The 19,645-nt window shown below is 39.4% G+C and overlaps 1 protein-coding gene across 2 annotated transcripts; it reads right to left on the bottom strand.

Annotated features, from left to right (window-relative positions):
• Positions 1–311: 311 nt before the first annotated feature.
• Positions 312–18,267, bottom strand: thbs2a (thrombospondin 2a). 2 transcript variants are annotated; one of them, XM_068326753.1, is made up of 23 exons: positions 18,055–18,267; positions 17,677–17,748; positions 16,912–17,465; positions 16,371–16,455; positions 14,140–14,339; positions 12,731–12,871; positions 12,546–12,639; positions 12,079–12,249; positions 11,160–11,336; positions 10,642–10,815; positions 8,840–8,967; positions 8,578–8,730; positions 7,262–7,480; positions 7,071–7,178; positions 6,824–6,983; positions 6,584–6,702; positions 6,265–6,499; positions 3,798–4,025; positions 3,434–3,705; positions 3,257–3,354; positions 2,785–2,924; positions 2,223–2,253; positions 312–1,883 (listed from the first exon to the last, which is right to left on the bottom strand). In XM_068326753.1, exons 2-23 carry the CDS (start codon positions 17,741–17,743, stop codon positions 1,880–1,882), a joined length of 3,558 nt encoding a protein of 1,185 aa, XP_068182854.1. In that variant the 5' UTR covers positions 17,744–17,748; positions 18,055–18,267; the 3' UTR covers positions 312–1,879. The 2 variants fall into 2 exon arrangements, with proteins under 2 accessions (XP_068182854.1, XP_068182855.1); XM_068326754.1 differs by lacking the exon at positions 2,223–2,253 and having other exon boundaries at positions 17,677–18,267.
• Between the last annotated feature and the right edge of the window lie 1,378 nt (positions 18,268–19,645).

Below are 19,645 nucleotides of genomic sequence, written 5' to 3'. Positions count from 1 at the left end.
ATCCATCCATCATTCATCCATCCATCTTCAACCACTTATCCTGGGTCGGGTCACAGGGTCTGTCACCTTATCATGGTGGGGGAATATGAGTACCCGAATGATCCCAGGAGCTATGTTGTCAGGAGCTTTATGCCCCTGCTAGGGTCTCCCTCGGTAAAACAGGGAACTGTAGGGGATGGGTGCAGTGTGGATTGGGTGGCAGTCATCAGCATGGGGCTTGATGACCCAATCGCCAGACAGAGAGTCTAGCTCTAGGGAAACTTCATGTATCCCTCTCATTTCATCATTAACCCTCAAGTAATGGAAAAAACGGTGTTCAAATGATTTATTTATGAAAGAGAACAATTTTACACTAATGCTTGTAGAAAATGTATATTTAACAACAGAAGCATACAAAACAATGTACAGTTTGTGCATTACAAATTCTCGACAAATTGAACAATATTGAAACCAAACACAAACCAAACACAAGAACACAAACGCTATACAGACAGAATGATAACAAATCAGTTGCACACTGACGTATTCCTGATCCATACTTTACAGTCACACACTGATTTCAAAAACCTTCGTCAACATCCTTTTCAAACAACACACTTTCACAACATCTGTAAGTGATTCTTATGACTAACATATGAATGAAAAATAATTGCCATAAAATACTTCACATATTTTATGTTCATGAGTCCATCACTCATAATACCTGACTGTTGAGTTTGGTGTTTTTTTAGACATGAGGTCCAAAAGAAGGCACTTAAATCAAATTTAGATTCATAGTTACTATTACGTTGATCTACTTTTCCTTCTCCTTTGTGTTATAGTTTTTAATTGTATGTCAAAAAAAAACTTTATGCAGTGCCGGTTGCCCAATTCTCAGCCAAATTGGAAGATGGATCATTTATAAGCTTCTACAGAAATACAATGTATGAATCAAGAAATGTTCCACATGTACCCAAGTAATATATTATAATATATTAATGTGGGTACAATGAGGTCCTATCTGCACTAAGACAGAAAACAATGGCTTATTTAACATAACATCCTAAAATCTTTTTCAGTTTCTACTGCCACAGACATTCAGAAAGCATTTGTTTAGGTATCTGATGTCTTAAATCCAGCTATCTGAAGCTTATGGCCATTGTTCATGTGAATTATGGTTAGAACACTAACAAATAAAAGAAGTTTGTGACAACATTTTAACAAATGTAATTGTATAAAGTATTAACTTTATATTTGTGATATTCAATTATGCATTTTGTCAGTGTAAACAAATAAATAATTATTTACAAACTCCAGAAAAACCCAAAAGGAAAAAAAAAGCTAAGCATAAATAATTTACAAGAAGAATTATAATACAGTCTTAGTATAAACATCTTTGGCAGTTACTAAAATGACCTTTGTAATTGATCATTACGCTCTCCTTAAAAGACAAAAACCAAAGCTCGATCAAAGAGTAGAAATGGTTTATGGTTGGCATTTTATGACAAGTTTGGAAAATCACATGAACCGACCAAAAGATAAAGAACTGAGGAAATAACTTGCAGGAAAGCACACACAACATGTAAGTGGTTGTAAGAAGAGTAAAAAAAATGTGGATGTAGGTATTCTGTAGGTAGGTATACTGACTATCACGAAATAATTTGCTGAGGCTTTTGAAAAACATCTCCACTCTCATCAGGAAAAACTGAAGTTGGCCTAGTTTTCCTCTCCAGTGGATGGATCAATAAAGCAAACAAAAATAAAAAAGAAATGAAACAAAAAAAAGTGAAAAGTATGGAAAGTCTCATTAAAGTTGAAATGGATTTAGCAATCACATGCTGTTAACGTTGAAAGATAGTCGTCTGTTGCCTTGTGATGTTTTCCATCGGGCTTGATTCAGTTATCTGTGGAAAGATTGAAAAAGCAGTTTCCATTACCACCACATTCATCATAAAATCTAGGGCACTCAACAAGAATCACACAAAATGCGACAACAACATGTGCACAGTGTGCTCCAAAAAGCATGTCTCAGTTCACATGGCTGCGATTGTGAAAAGCCTGCAGACTTATTTTGCACTGATCATCGCTCAACAACAGGCCTGAAGTCCTTGGGCCATCACACAAGGTCTTTCACAATGCATGAAGCATTGTACTGTAAATTGGCAAGCAGACAAGCGGACACAAAGCGTGACTTTATTGCTCGCTTCAATCAACAAACAACATATAGCCACTATCATCATTACCTTGTTGACATTGCTGGCAAATCCGGATTATCTGAAGTTTGAAAAAGATGTGAAGATTTAAGTTTTACCCACACCATTCAAAGTTTTTTTCTCTAATATTTTCTGATTGGTGTACTCTATGTTTATTGACATATATAGACCATAAATATATGGTCTATATAAGTTCAGTATAAGGCACATGCTTATACTGAACATGCGCCATAGAAACAAAGGCACATTTTCTGCTACGAATGTATGACAACTATTTGATTAACAGTTATATCATCACTTATATTATATATATTATAATGCAAAATGATTTATTTTGTCTATGTCATTTCACACCTGGAATGCTTTTCTTTTTATTCACACTGTTCAAAATACATTTGTATATATCTTTGTATCTGCATTCTAATTCCCTAACCACTATTTCCAGGACAGTCTAACCTCCTTTCCCATTCCATTAAATGTATTACTATGAATGTATTTGTAATCAAATTGTGCAGCATATCGGTAAGTACTACAATCAGTCTTGTTGAAAGATGAACATTTATTGTAAAATTTTAGAAAGGCTGAAACTAACCTCTGCACTCATACTTGAGGTCGGAGAAGAACACCAACTCCTGGGAGAAGACAAACAAGCCTAACCTTCCTCCAGCAAACGTTTTGTCATAAACCGGTCCTGAATCGGCCATGATCTGTTTACCTTCATAAACCACAACCCTGCAAGATATAAAACAAAACAAAAAAAACATTGTTGTTCTTACTTTCTGCAACTAATCATAATCATATAGGTGAATACACACATTACGATGGTAACTGGCAACTGTACCTCAATTTCCAGCTTTGCAAAAATGAATGAGTCTAAAGCTAAACCACATTTTACATTTCCTTTTGTGAGCCAGTCTTGCTGTATATACTGTATATTCTCCTAAACCTGTCTTTATGATGTCTGATTTTTTTCTGTGATGCAATTAAAGGCAAAATGAAAGAAATCTAGTATAGACTTTTTTTTTTTTCAAACGCCTACTTATCATTGAGAACATTTGGCTCACCTTATAAAGCCAGTCTTCGGTCTATGGATAAGATGCCACCTGTACGCTGTGTAATCTTTCCAACCAATGTTTTTAGGGTCATGCCAGAGGGTACGCACCTACGTGAAATGATTAACATTGAACAGTGTTACATCTTTCAGAACAGATAATTCATTTTGTGCTTAGACTCTAGCCCACCTCTCCAGGAGTGTTGCCCGTGTGCCACAATGCATTCCTGAGGTGTTCCCCTGTGCCCGTGGAGGAGTTGACAACTTTAAGTGAAACACCAGAAATGCCAAAAGCCTTGGAGGGCTTGTCCTCCCAGTAGGTCTGTGTGATCTGTTTCCACATGACTACATAAAAGCGCCCACTTGACTGGTAGCCAAACACAAAGCCTGCATAGTCATCGTCTCTGTCTGTGTTCACATACATTGTTCCACTGAAGTCCACAGCATTGAAGTCATCAAAACCTGTGGTGATGTGAAAGCATGTGAAATCTGGGTTTTTTTCTGAAATGGGGATGAAATGGTTGGTGGTAAATAAACAGGAGTGTGCGTCTCACCTACTGCAATGCCTGGGTCAGAGTTAGCAGTCTGAACCAGCTCTTTGCCTTGGTGTCTAACCACCCAGTTGGGATCAATCTGTGTGGTTCCCTTGGGATCCAAGTGGACCATCTGGAACTTCCTGAAATCTGTGACACTGATGGCATTGTTCTCCGGACACACATCCAGAATATCTGGGATACTGTCATTGTCAAAATCATCTTTGCAGGCGTCCCCTCTTCCATCGCCTGTTAAGGAAAGATATCAATGAATGGGTTTGACCCAGTTTAAAGTAGACTTGCATGACACATCTTCAGTTTTTCCAATTTTTCCATAGGTTGTAAAAACTCTTTGGCAGCTAATTGTGTCATAATACTCCCACTGCACTGAGCATTGAGGAGCTCCTCTGACAAAGTGAAAAAATGAAAGGGGAAAATTGTAATCCCTCCCAGGAATATGGCTTTCATACCTTTGCCAAGTATACTAAGAAAAATCAGTCATTTTTTCATGCTGTAACAACTTCCACTGATACTTGTAACTATCTGAAGGCTGAAGTCTATTAGAGCCTGTCTGTAGGCCAGGAACTCAAAGGATGCCAGAGGCTAATGAGCTGGCTGCTTTCTGTCATCATATTTGTTATTTCACAAGGGACAAAAACAATTTAAATCAAATAAACACTATCTGAGGAGCTGTAAAGAAAGTATCCAGGACCTTCCTCCACTGCAGTCTGTTTCCAGTTACAGACAGACAGCTGTACAAACTCCAGGTAACCATGTTTTAATTGGGCACTGTGGATTAATCACGAGCAAAACTTAAAGGAAATAAAAACTTTGCAGCCTTGGCGTGTGCCCTCCAGCATGAGTCACTGCTGTCCTGCAGAATGACATCATCCATGCCAACCCAGTCACCGACTCTTTCCACAGCCACCAGACTCCACACCTGTTAGAATGAAGCTAACTGCTAACTGTAAAAACATCTGCAATAAAACGCACTAAAGAAAAAATGTTATCACCAAGTGATGAGTGCATAGTATGAGCACATGGAGTTCATGGGAGAAAGGGATTAAATGTGGTAATGAACCAGTGGTAAATAAATGGCAATAACTTCATTGTTGTTGACTTTTTTTGTCAACAGCTGTTTTTGTGGTTAAGTGGTTAAGTGTGAGTGTAAAAGGTGAGTGCTGAGTGGTAGTTGAGAGGAATTCTGGATTGTTAAGGCTGGACACCAAAATGAAGCTCGCCAAAAGAAGTCTGTGGTTGTCATCCTTGCCCACATTACACAACACCGGGGTTTCACAGTATATACAATAATATATACTATATATATATATATATATATATATATATATATATATATATATATATATATATATATATATATATATATATATATATATATATATATATATAATTAGATGTATTGTAATTAATTAGTAGTAACTTAGTAACTCAGTAAGTGACAGGTGTCCAGCCAACGATACAATAAGGGTCACTGACGCTACTCAGCCAATCAGAGCACAGTGCTGCATGTGTGCCCTGCTATACGTGCCGTGCAGGTTAAAACTAGTTAACAACTGGAAACGAACGGGCAGTGACACATCCACTCACCGAGCCAAAGTATAAAAAGAAATGCTGTTCTTTTAAGATGGAATGGCTGTCAGAGTATATGGAAATGGAAGAACAAGTAGTGAATCTGGGTAAGATTTTTTTCTTTTTGAGAAAGTTCAAAGTAAGAAGAAGACAAAGCCATTAACTTAGACAAAGTGTACAACCACGTGAAAAATAAGGTTAAATTTAAGTCAGATTTGTGCATATTCTAATGACATTTGTTAAGATTTTTTTATTTATGGATATTAATCATTAAATACTGTTAATACCGGATAATTTGGGTAGTAGAAATGCTAATAAAAAAAAGGAGAAATTTAATATTGTACAGACAAAGAGTTACAGGCATTTACACTGCATCACAAGAAACAGCACATGTCATTGTGCAAAATAAGAATGTCTTAACGTGAACAAAATGTTATGTCTGAAAGGTCTATATGTATCATTTCTTCCAGAACAAGACCTTAAGCCAGGCCAGAACTGGACCCCACCGGCCACAGCAGCACTCTTGCCATGGCCAAAGCAGGACCCTCATATAGGGAACATTGGTCCTTACCCAAAAAGAAAAATGAAAACATAGAGACCAACATGCAACTACTAGATGGTTGTGAGCGGCTATGGAAGGAAAATCCGCTGTGTTTTGTAAGGAAATTGGTGCATATTATACCTTTTAAAGCAGCATGTCGTGACTTACTTCACAATATGGCAAAAGATACCTTAGTTTACCATAAAACCCAATAAAAAACTCAATACATCATAGCAGCAACAAATCTAAAGTACATCATTTGTTCATTGTGTGTCATATGTCCACACAATGACAATAAACAATAATGTGTAGAATTGTAGGATATAAATTTATTGGTTCAAAATGTAATATTCTCACCATCAGAGTCCAGCTGGTCTGCGTTTGGTGTCAACCTGCAGTTGTCCCTGTCGTCAGGTATACCATCATTGTCATCATCATAGTCACATGCGTCTCCTTTACCATCCTTGTCATGGTCAGCCTGGTTGGCATTGGGCACGTAAGGACAGTTGTCCAGGTTGTTCTGATGGCCATCTTCATCAATGTCCTGGTTGTTATCGCACTGATCTCCAACCAGGTCATTGTCTGCATCGGCCTGTTGGGCAAATACACACAAATATTACCTCCTTTACCTTAGGTTGTGCTGGAAGTTATCATTGCATGAAAAGTGGTTCAATACCTGGTCAGGGTTGTGTAGAAGAGGACAGTTGTCACACTGGTCACCAACACCATCTGTGTCAGTATCCTTCTGGTCAGTGTTGTACACATAGGGGCAATTGTCTTCGTCATTCAGGATTTCTGAGGATAACAGGCATTTGACAGTAATTTTTTGAGAATTTAAGATTAAAACATCATAATTATCTGGCGTAAAAAGGACCAATTACAGTAACTAATCTGTTTAGGCGGAGTGATTTTTTACCATCTCCATCAATGTCCACTGCACAGGCATCGCCTTCTCCATTGTGGTCAGTGTCTATTTGAGCGGGGTTGTGCTCATAGGGACAGTTGTCACAGCGGTCGCCAACATCATCCTTGTCAAAGTCAAACTGGCGTGGATTGTAAAGGAGGGGACAGTTGTCCTGTTGCAGAAAGGACACAATTGTTTTATGGACTTCATGGATCACATAGTAAAATGTTTTGACAGATTAAACAAAAAACTCTCGTACCCTCTCATCTAGAATTCCGTCATTATCATCATCTTTGTCACAAGCATCTCCTTGCCCATCTTTGTCAAAGTCTTCTTGTCCAGAATTAGGCAGGAGAGGGCAGTTGTCCTAGAAGAGTAGACAGTTCAACATCTTTACAGTTAAAACATATGATATGCTATACTAAATAAAATGACAGTCCAACAAAATACCTTCTTGCAATGATAAGTGGCGTTGGCACCACACACAAGGTTCTGATTGGGCCAGCCATCCAAGTCGGAGTCCTCTCCACAAAAGAAGCCATCTCCAGCATAACCAGTCCTGCATTCACACTTATACATAGGGTCACTGAAGTGGCTGATATAGATGCATTCAGCGTATTTGTGACAGTTGTGGGTTTTGTCCTTGCATGGGTTCTCTGGCTCACAGATCTAAAAGAAAATGGTAAAAGCAGAACTCTAGTATGAGGCTAGTCAAACCACATTCAACACAAGGCACAAGAAACTTGAAAAGGAGGATGGCTGAATACTCCCTTCTTCTCTTTTTTAAATAGTTTCCATTCAGTTATCAGTTTCTAATCACATACTCTGAAGTCGAATGGCCAGGTCACTCCAAACTGAGGACCACTTAATTGATTTTATGAAACCCCCCACATCCCATCATTCATCCAAATATGACCCACTGCTGACCCTTCATTGCAACATGAGGCACTCACAACTGTCATTCATTACCATGACTTCAGTTTGTATGCCACTCCATGAGCTCATACAGAGTGACAGCATGAGTGGGCCTATTTTCAAAACTGTGAAATGGAATTCTTAATGCCAACGATGAGAAAATGCCCCTTTCTCCAAATCATTTAGTGAAACTGGGCCATCATATCAAAGACATCTCCAGCTACAGACGTCATACTATGATGAAATTATCTGCATGGGATGTTGTGGAAGTGCTAGCCAGAGTGGCATAACATGTTTCTCAATTCAAAAGAAATTCAGTAATCACAGGGGAGGACAAAAATGCAGACTGTTCAAGTATGAAACCTTTGCTGAGCATATGAGTTAAGAGATTTGTATAAATTTTGAGTTGATGAAGTCAAAATTATTGCTTTGTTTGACCATTCTACAGCATCAACAGTGTACAAAAATCCCAACATTAAAAATCCTGTGATCTTACTGTAAATGTGCCAGTGATGTGTAACACATGTTTATCATTAAGAGCTGTCCTATTCTCCTCCCTCTCGTTCTGCTTGCTGATCCTAGGTCAAGGTGAGAATAATTCATGTATGGTAGGCTGGGGCCTCCCCGCTAACGCTATCTAAATACTCCCACTGCAAGAATGAGGCTCATAAATAATAAGAGCTTCTGATACCATCATTTATAAATTGGATGTGACATGCAAAAATCCAAACACCGGCTGCTCAAATTAAAAATCTGCATTGTTTTCGGTTTTCTTGAAAATTTGCCCCTCTTAGAAAAGCCTCCAGTCTCTTATTTGTCATAACATCAGAGTAAATGTAACTTCATCTAACCTGTTTGTTCTTCTTGGCAGCCTCCACACCCACACCAAAAGGTTGGGTACCCTTGTAGCGCTTTGGGCAGGGCAGGCAGTGGAAACCTGGATCGGTGTTCACACAACGCTGCATCCCACTCGTTTTGAAGCAAACATCAGACACCATGTCACACTGTAAGGAACATTCAGTAAAATAACAACAAATACATACAATACAAGTACATTTGTGAAGTTTTAAATGTATGTCTAGTCTATGTACGTATAAAAACAGAAGCATTTACCTCATTAATGTCTTCACAATAGGTGCCATTTCCACGGAAACCAACAGGGCAAGGGCCACACTCCCAGGATCCATCTGGAGCACTGTTGCAATCCACTCCCCCGAAGCATGGGTTAGACAGACAGCCATCTACAAGGGATGGTAGTGACAAAAATGAATTTAAAGGAGGTCAATAATGACACTTCGAAGCCTAATGAGATGAAATATTCACCTGAATGATAAAACAATAATATGTTTTTGCTATATGTCCGAGGCTATGAACATTTTAATTTCATTTAGCAACATTTGGGAGTTTTACTTTCCAAAATAGTGCATAGTAGAGTTTGTGTACATATTTACGTTTGAAAATTTTGAGGTAAATTCAAAGTAAAAAAATGGGGGTGGCAATAGCTCAGTCCACTAGGTTTTGGCTTGGGGTCTGTAGAGTGGCCGGCTCAACACCAGCGTTACCAAAAAGTATGGAGAGTGAACTGGTAGATGGAGAGGTGTCAGTTCACATCCTGAGCACTGCCGGGGTGCCCTTAAGCAAACCAACGACCCTCACAAGTTGCTCGTTGAGCACTATGTGGCTGCCCAGAGCTCCACCATCATTTCTCTCCAATTTGTAAGCCTGTACATGTGATCAATATTACATAAAAAATAGTGCCATGTGCCATACATAACAAGAGACATTAGTTTCACGTCCAAGGCAACGACAAATTCACATGTGGTCTCTCAAGACGCAACTGTTTAATGTAGACAAAATATGATGAAGTCGTTTTAGCAATCTGCCTATTTCATAGTGAAAAAAATAGAAAACTAAAGGAATGAGTGTGGTTGAGGAAACAGACTGGAGGACATGGTCAGCATGGACTGTCTGTCCTTTTGAGAGAGAGGTGAGATTTTATTGGAACTTTCATTATCTGTCAACAGGAGTATTAGTAATGTTAGCCTAATAAGCAACAAAGTTATTTGGTAGGATGATGAGCTGTTAAACAATGTCTGTCTCACAGAGTCTCATAGGCTGTAGATTAGAGGATTGCCATCATCTCTTCTACAAGAAAATGGGTTGAGTTTGCATATTCTCCCTGTGGGTTCTGCCTGGGTTTTATGGCTTCCTCCCACCACCAAAAACATTTAGTATAGGTGAATTGGTGATTCTAACCCCGAATATTACATGTGCTTGAATACTATCAGAGCCCCAATGTGTGGTTGTGAGGTGTAAGACTGTCTGTGAACCACTCACACAAATAATCTGAGCCAAATATCAGGAGGACTTGCAGACCTGCTATTTATGTCAGCCGGAGTGAATTAGATTAGATATTTTACATGCATACTGTTCTGATAAAAACAGAAAAGTTAAGCAATAGCCTTGTAAAAGCTCTGTGCAGCAGCAGTTGATAAACACTGTAGTTTTTATGCCAAGACAGCAATATATGGTTTATGCCACAGGCACAGTGAAAGATATCTGAAAGTATTATGAAATAAGACGGACACCAAAGGCTTTGCCTGTTTCCCGACTATGAGTAATAAAAGTTGCTATAGAAAGCCAACAGCATAGCTGTTTTGTAAAAGTCTTAAATAATACACTTAAATAATACAGAGTGTATATAAGGATTGAGTTAGAGCAGTAGTTATGTGTACAAGCAAAGGCAAGTCCTAACAAAAAGCTACAGTCTAATGCCATGTCCGTTATGCTACTGAAGTGACATCCTGAGCATAATATCATGAACAATGATTATTCCAGTTCTGACTAACAGACATTTCCATGCCTGCCTGTTGTTTGCATAGCTATAAATATAATGGAGAGTGACTTGTGCTCACCAATAGGACAGTCTTTTTTGTTACAGACGTCACTGTCCTTAGATTCCCCGATACACCTCCTGCCGCCATACTGAGGGTGAGGACTATTACACTCTCGCATCCGACTTTTCACTCCCCCTCCGCAAGTTGCTGAACAGGTTGCCCATGGAGACCAAGGACCCCAAACACCATCAACTAAAAAAGATACAGAGAGGGTGATTTAGCAGTTAATCTATGACAATTGTTTGTTTTTTTCCCACAAATATTTTAATTCTTCAATTCTGAAAAAATAATAAAATTGTCAACACTAAGCAGATACAGAATCAGAAGCCCAGAACTAAACACGCAAAGACAAAACACATTGAGCCGATTTGAGTCATGCACTTCCTGCAAATCAGAAAAGGAGGTCCAGTCCAAAACACATGGAGTGTTGTCTCTTGGGAGTCGCGAGACATGAAGTCTGGATGTTCCATATCTTGATAGATAGACATAGCAGCAGTAACAGAGATGCCTTTTTGTAGAGTAGGTGAAATACTCACTGGGACATGGTTTGGCAGTGCAGCGCTGAGTCTCTCTGCCATTCCCATCACAGTCTTTGCCCCCCAGTTGCGGCACGGGAGCGTTGCAGTGTCGTATTCTGGTTATCTGTCCTTCTCCACAGGTCACTGTGCAGGATGACCACGGTGACCACAAACTCCAGCCTCCATCCTGGCGAACTGGGTATTAAACATGAAATATTAGTCAAACGTCACAAAAACACACGTCATGTGTTATTTTTCAAATTGTCACTCAGTGTAATGGTTACAGGCGTGCGTAATTTACCAAAGAATAAAAATCGAGAACACATTTTGTACAAGCAAACATTATCTGATGCTGGCAATGATTTTCAAACATGTCTTAAGATGCTTACGCCAACATTCATGTCACAGTGTGGAAATTATCCTTCGGCAGTTAAACTAATTCAGTCAGTCACACAGACGCGGCGTAACGTTAGCTGCAAGCTGCAACATGTGCACATACTAATATTTATCAAATACCACATTTATCAGTTTTAAATCCAGCAAAATATCCTGCCACCCAACCTTTTATTTAAAATATAATGATGAAGTTGATTTATATTCTATATTCTTGCAGGTGGGGTTGAGTCATTATAATAGGAAATACCCCCTCACTAAGTGATTTATTTGGAATAAACTTGAATGAGCATGTCCTGAAAACCAGTCATGACATCCAGCCCTTCAATGGTATTCATCTTCACTTAAATTGATGCCTATTCAGAAGATTTATCCGGGTGTGAATTCTGTCTTTTCTACTTAGGAGGATCTCTTCTCCAACAGGTCAATTATGTGTCTCCCATCAATATGCCAAACTGAGTTAGATCATTTCATAAGTGCGGGGATGGCGGTGGTCTACTTCTGCATGTGATGACAGAGAAACCTGCTTATAAAATATCCTCACCACGACTATCGCACTTGACTAGGCTGCATTTGCGAGTCTGAATAGAAGGTCCAGTGCATGGGTTACTGGTTGCATCACATGATCGACCCCTTTGCTGCGTTCCTGTACCACAGGTGACAGTGCACTCCGTCCACTCTGACCAAGGCGACCAACCGTCTTCACTGTCTAGGGCTGGAAGAATTAAAAGCATTGCATCAACGTTTTATACTTTTTTTTGGATAACAGACTCTCCAATATCTACTCAGTGTTACTCTGGATTTCTGTCATGTCAGCTTGTTTATCACATACTGCCTTCTGAAATACCCACATAGCCAATAAATATGTGGTTCATGAACAAAACAAGCAGCTGCATTAAAATTTCATATGTCTGGAACATTGTTTGCATGACATTGTTACATTACTTTAAACTAGCATACGTGCATAAAACTGTTATTATTGCAGCGGTTTTATAGTTGAAAACTACTTACGCATACACACTGGGCAGCACTCGCCATCAACAAATGAGGGGCTGGCACAGGCAACTGGTGGGCATGTGATTTGGTGACACACAATCTTGGCTTCCTGTCATCAGTGAATAATAAAGATATACTTTTTCATGTATTTAAAACACCCATCACCAACTAATACGTATTTCCTCACATGTTGGTAATACCTGGCAGGTACACTTGGTGCAGCTGTCCACAATCCAGTCCTCCTTATCATCAAACAGACGGCCATCCTGCCAGCACATGTTTTTTTCTTTAGAGTTTTTGATCTTCCCGAGGGCCTCCTTCATGACGGTGTTCTCCTCTGTCTAACATTCAACAACAGATAGGTTTGAAAGTAACTCAGTCAGAAAGAATTTAATGTCATGGGAAAGCTACAGAATGTTGTATTCAACATGTCAACTTATACCAGCTGACAGCTCAACTGAGAGAACGGGGGGGGGGGGGGTACGTTCAGCATCATGGAAAGAGGAACAGTTAACTCAGCTGCAGGTGAACTACTGTTACTCATCAAAATATTACCAATATAGGAATGACAGTTTTTGAAGTCTCAACCCATACCATCTAAATCATAAAAATGAAACTTATTATCCTATAACAGAATGACCAAATCTATTGAATCAAAAAAATTCAACACAAAAAGATACTACAGTATAAAATACTTATGATAGTTTCATTTAGAAATTAGCTTAATGAAAATATTTTGTATTTCTTTACTTGCAGTATTTCAAATTGAAGATGATTTAGTTAAGCACTTGGTCATATCCAAAGCAACTGAATACCAGGGAATCTCCTTCTGGACTCATGAACACTTGGGTACTTGAAGTGAAATAAATTATGGTGTGTGTGTGTGTGTGTGTGTTTTTGTGTGTGTGTGTGTGTGTGTGTGTGTGTGTGTGTGTGTGTGTGTGTGTGTGTGTGTGTGTGTGTGTGTGTGTGTGTGTGTGTGTGTGTGTGTGTGTGTGTGTGTGTGTGTGTGTGTGTGTGTGTGTGTGTGTGCTCCCTTTTGGAAAAGGGAGGTAGCAGAAGAATCTAAGACACCACTCGGTCTGGAAGAGCCTCGGGGACCCTTCTCATCTAAAACATTTCTTTTTTCCCAAGGTTCATGCCCACAACTGTTATTGCTGTGTGGCTCCCAGAGGAAATACATGGGCTGTTTAAACATAGTCAGACATTAAACTGGACTACATCGTTGCTAGGGAAACACTTCCTATATCCATGTGTAACATGTCATAAAATCTGTCTGGCTAGCGATGCCACAGAGTTAAAAGGGTTCAGCCATCACATGCGACTCTAAAAACAGTCTTGTGGCTACTTGATGTTTGCTTTCATACTAATGTGGGTTATCTAGTAACCTAAATCAACTGTCTCACATCCTGGCAGCTGTGCTGAGGATTGTATCATTTATTTGTCTGACCTGTCAAAAGTGTTAATTTTCTTCAGTCACACAAAGACAGATTGGTCATTTCACATTCATCACTAAAATGCGAGTCTAAAGTACAGAGCAGCAGGCAGCAGCACTTTTAAAACAAACACATGTCAGGATTATGTTGATTTAAAGTATGTCACCACTTACCACTTTTTGTAAGCCATCAATAAGGTTGCTGACAACAACACGGAGGCCGTTAAGCTCTTGGAACATGGTGCTAAGTTCCTCACAGGAGCGTTCGCACATATCTGTTCCTGTCTCGTCCGTCTTCTGCCCTATGACATTTGTAGTGATGGAGGGACTCACATCCAAGATTTCTGCACTCTCAATCACAATATTAGCATCATCTGAAGGGGCAAAAAGGAGACATTGGGGTAAATGGACAACCAGCAATTAACTAAATGAATGAGCAACACAGACGGTTGAAGGAAAACATGTCAGGAGATCAAAATAATGCGGTGATTGCAGTGTTTATTGTGTTACCAAAAGCAGATGTTGAGTCAGAGTTCTGTGTTTTGAAAAGCGAATCTGTTTGAAATGGTGAGAGTAAATCTTTCCACCAGAGATGACAGCAGGAATGACTGCGGGAGGATGGGAAAGGGTGGCACTGAAATCTGGTTGTTCTTTCTGTGAAGCCACACTGTTGTCAAATATCCGGATAACCTGTAAGTCAAGTGGTCACTTCCAATCTGAACATAACAGACGGGTGAGACCACACAGATGGATTTACAAAAGTCTGTGAAGCTCATGGTCTTGTCCTGAGAGCTGATCAGTTGGATTAGCCAAAGCTAAAATATGGTCAACTCAAACTCAACTCAAATGGTCATTCAAACTCCTTCAGTGCAAAGTGCAAAAATACAACATGGAACTGGAGAGGAGATTTTCAGATGTAGTTTACATGAATTATGTTGTTTAAACTACATAATTCATTAGTATGTATGAAATTTCCTAAATGTTGTTGTCCTGAAGCTCACAAAGTGTAAAGCTGCATGCAAACACACAGTACACAAATTTAGGCTTCATGAAACAAATGTTCAGCCAGAACCACAGTATTTATCTGCAACTGCTTTGGATCTTGCGATGCAAATTGGCAAAGACTTACTGCAAGTTTGGGAGTTCTAAATCAAGAAGTCATCCAAATTGGACAACGATGCCACATTGCCGTCAGTGCTGTGTTTTCTTTCCCTTTCAGTCTGTTGGACTCATTCAAATCTCAGCGGGGCTCCATGCTGTGTAAGCATGTGAATGACTGCTAGCTCGTCTGTGAAAGCGTTTGCGCATTCTTCACTCCCTAACAGAAAGTTTTTTTTTAAATAGATAGAGGAAAGAATTGAACATGAGGGGAAAGCACGCAGAGTTTTAATATTGCTAAATAAAGTCCATTATTAGAGGTTCTATGAGTCTGGATTGTACGTGGTTAGAAGTGACTTTTGCCATCATGATTGCTTCCAGCCAGCCTGGAAAAAAAATCCAGACCTTGAAAACCTTTGTCAATCAAATAAACTAATTTATCTGGAATTCAGTAATGCTTATGGAAAAAGAAATGCAGCAACCTCTCTACTATGGTCAATCACACACAGCATATGGATTTGCTTTGTCACCAAAAACGTTGTTTCCAGATCAGATGTCTCCTGTAAAGGATTATTATCCACATATGTCAAATTTCTGTATTTTTTTAGTTACAGCCTCTCTTCACGTGAGCCCCACTGAGGATAAGAGGTTGTTATTCCTCATGTGAGTAAAACTTCAAACTTCAGAGAGCAACCCAGTCATCCAGTCCATGATTTCAATGTGTGTATGCGTGTGGGTCTGCGTGCCTGTGTGTCTGTGTGCAGCTGAAAGAGGAAGCTCCCCACTCTGCAGTGTAAAATTCGCTTTCTCTTTTCTATTTTCTCTCTAAGGGCATTAACCCGAGTCCACTGCCAGTAGAAATAAATATAAGCATCTGTATCTCCTTTTGTTCACCCCGTACACTTTGTATCTGTAATCCACTGATTTGACATTGCTGTTCCTTTAAAGATGAAGTAATGTGCAAGATCTTGCGACATATCACATCTGACCCACTTTTTGCAATAACTTTAAATTCATACAGAGAAAAAACAAGAATGGAGAAAGTTGAACTGTTTGCTCTGGAAAGTAGCTGTGGTTGATAAAAACACTTAACAAAACACAGACACCATGCTTCCGAGGATTGCATGTGAAAGTGTTTCCCAATCACATCTGCAAGATATCGAGCCTGAAATTGTTTGATTATTCTGACTCATTATTTGGCTCATAAAAATCTCACAAATATAGAATCAGTTCTCACTGATGTGGAGTATGGTAGGTGCTTTTTGGTGAATTACGGTTTTATCACTAACAAAAATAGTCACACCTACCTGGTTTGGCGACCTCACAGTCTCTGCTCTGCAGGACGTCTTCCACTGTGGTGTCAAAGATGAAACGTACGTTCTGCAGAAGACCCTGTTTGGTAAGAAGTGATGAGCTTTAACATATTTTGTCAGCTTTGACACATGCATTCTCTACACTGACTGCCTTCATGCATTGGAAAAAAAAACAAACACATTCATAGTCAAGCATTGAGGTCCACTTTTGACCTTGTCACACACATTCACACATCTTTTTAACACAAAACGGACAATTTAGAGTCTAAATTTGGAATATTTTCATCTCAGAAAGAACAGGGTAGCAATGAGCCACACTGCCAGCCTGGAAGAGTTTAGTCTCTTTTCCTGGAAACCTTTTTAGGCCCACTATTAAGTTTTCTTGGCCCTAATTGACTGGCAACAAAATATCCAAAGGCCATTTTACTACCAGCACATCTGGAAAATTCATTAGGCACTAAAGGGAAAAAAATCGACTACAATTCCCAAATTGTGGGAAATCCCTACAAAAAAAAAGCCCTGGTGACTTACTCACCCTGAAGTGACTCTCCCGACTGGTTCCTTTCGCCACATACATGCGGCTTCCCTCTGCATGTAGGTGTTCATAGAAAGGCTCATCCAGGATGAAGCTGTCAATCAGGCTGCAGCCCACAAAGAGATTTGCATTTTCCCCGTGAACATGAAGGGTGATATTCTTCCACTGTGAGTCAGACAGATCCACATCCTCAAACTGAACCAAGTTCTGGGCGCCATCCACCCAGTAGACCAGGTCCAGACTGTTGGCACGTCCGTTGGACACAATCTCAAACTGTCGCTGGCCATTGGGGCCCTCCAGACCAATGAGGGTACCCCGTGAGGCACGGTCCTGGCGTATGCTGGCTATGAAGATAAACCCCTCATTATTTTGCATCTGCTGTAGTATTTGTTTTAGTATGGGGGGATTCACTGGGGGCAGGTGGTCAAAGCGGATGAAGCGGTAAGTAGGGGCATCTGAGTTCTGGCCCCTGAACTGTTTGGCCCCCAGAGTCCTGCGTGTGATGCGACTGATTTCAAACAAGTCAAATGACGTCTCGTCCTCCTGCTCACCATCTACGAACCAGACAACAAGAAGTGCATTTGAACAGTTTAGGGGACTTTATTAGCCCTTTTCCAAAGTAATTATATATTTTTAGGACAAAGAAACAACAAAATCGAGCACATCTTCATTTTTGTCTTTAGGTTGTTTCAGCAATTTTTAATATAATGAGAGGAAAATATTCTTATCATCATTATTATTATTCAGCATTAGTCTTATACTTACCTTGATGTACTGCGTGGAGGAAATTAAAAGATAAGAGCAGCAAGAAGAGACTTCTCCTGAGTGTCATATCTCCTTCAACAAACAGCAGAAATGTTTTTAATCACTTTGGTTTCCTTCTTAACTGTTACACATCTTCTGGATCCATTACAAATATTTAATTTACACTCAATTGATATTTGAAAAAAATAAAAAATCAAGTGATTAAATAATTCAACCTTAACTTTAACTAAAACCTCGACTTCATCAAGGCATTAGATTCGCATCTATTTTTATCGCCATCAGCGTTCAGTCATGATCAATCGCTTTCTCGTACATCATCTGCGCGTCCACACAGAAGTTCATCGATCAATGATCTAGTGAGCCATCCACCTAACTTACCTGACGATTGGAGCTTTTATTTTATTTTAATTTTTTTTTTTTTTTACTCAGTCAGATCCGTCAACTAGAAAGTTATTGGAAAAAAGAAATCACTGCGCCGATGGTTAGATTAATTAAATGGCATCTCCTTTAAAGCCTGTGCGTAAAAACCGTAGAGTCCGCTTTGATTCACTACATCCAGTCTGGAGGACTTCAGGCACAACAGTGACTGAGGAGCGCAACTCCCTCCCCCTTATATAGAGGCTAGCGGAGAGTCTATCAATCTAAATATTTTGGGAATGAGTTTTGGGGTTGTTAAGAGACAGAGTTGCATAATTATCTTCCGATGGCGTAATTCTTATCCGTGCTCGCGCACAGTGGTTAGTGCGGGGATGTGTGACCCCTCCTCTCCTCACTTTCATCATGATGACCGGCATCCTGTCCTTAAAAACATCCACCCTTACCTTCCCTGTCTCTGTGTCTGAGCCAGGTCACCTTCACTAGGAAGAACAGTTAGAATGAGTTACAATCTGGAGTGTGAGGGTGATGGTGATGAAGAAAGCAAAACCATGTGAATCAGTGCGAGCAGCTTCAAGGAGTGACTGATAAATTCAACAATATGCGGTATTTTAACGTTTTAAATGGCTTTTAAACAAGCCAAGCCAAAAATATGCAAAACTTTGAATGGACTGGATTTGTTCTCCAACTTTTATGATTGAAAACTTGGATAATATGAATTTCTCAAAGTGAAAATCCCTGAAGTGCATGCTATGTGACAAAGCAAGAACATAAAAATGACACAAAATGATACACACTGATATAATAGAGAATTTAGATTCATCCATTTTGCCTGGCAAGCAATGTCTTGTGTCTGGGGACTGATGGGTTTTGACAAGGCTTCCCTGCGTGAGGGAATAAAAACTGATACAGTACATCTGGAGCCTGTGAGCAGGATGGTAGGGTGGGCAGACCTTCATGTACCAATATGGGTGATTTGCATCAAATGGAGATGTGCATTCCATTCATAAGTAAAAAAAGGGGTTGAGAGAAGACATTTTCTAACCAAATGAAATGGGGACCATTGCATTTCAACAACACAGATTCACCAAGCTGACAGAAATTAGAAACAGTAGTAAACAGTTAGTCAGAGCTGAAGAATATGACGACGCTCGGCGATGACAAAAGCATTCTGCACTGATTAGAGTACATCAGATTAAATCTGTCAGGGGTGGAAAAAGTTAGAATACTCCCCAGGCTTGCACTCATGGAATGTAGTAGTGTTGTCTGTCAGCTTTAGTTTCACAAAATGGGTTTTAATCAGTTTGAACACATTCATTTCACATAATAACAAATTAGACCCTGAAACTTCTTGCACTTGTCATTTTCACATCATTTTTTAAAATTTTATTGTTCCAAGAATGTAATTGCTGTTAATAACACGCCTCCATTTATAGTTTTTTTTTTGTCTTTCTGATATTTATGGACACTACTCTTCCGGTAGGGCAAAGAGTATAATCACTCTTAAAGTGTACAGTTACAGTAAGTCTGAGATGGTGAAACTGTAATTTTATTTATGATATTTAATATTCATGAAAAAGGAGATTAAAATTGT

Source organism: Antennarius striatus, chromosome 11 (genome assembly GCF_040054535.1).
Source record: "Antennarius striatus isolate MH-2024 chromosome 11, ASM4005453v1, whole genome shotgun sequence".
In the NCBI taxonomy this organism is placed as follows: domain Eukaryota; kingdom Metazoa; phylum Chordata; class Actinopteri; order Lophiiformes; family Antennariidae; genus Antennarius; species Antennarius striatus.
The sequence above is the reverse complement of the archived record's forward strand: the minus strand, read 5'-3'. Positions and strand labels throughout refer to the sequence as shown.

Bases quoted from the DNA above. Each gene is read 5' to 3' on its own strand.
- thbs2a (XM_068326753.1), bottom strand. From the start codon at position 17,743: ATGACACTCAGGAGAAGTCTCTTCTTGCTGCTCTTATCTTTTAATTTC. The intron at 10,816-11,159 runs GTGAGTATTTCA...TATCTTTTTTAG, and splicing joins CACTGCCAAACCATGTCCCA to TTGATGGTGTTTGGGGTCCT. The intron at 6,703-6,823 runs GTAAAAAATCAC...TGTTATCCTCAG, and splicing joins AGTGGACATTGATGGAGATG to AAATCCTGAATGACGAAGAC.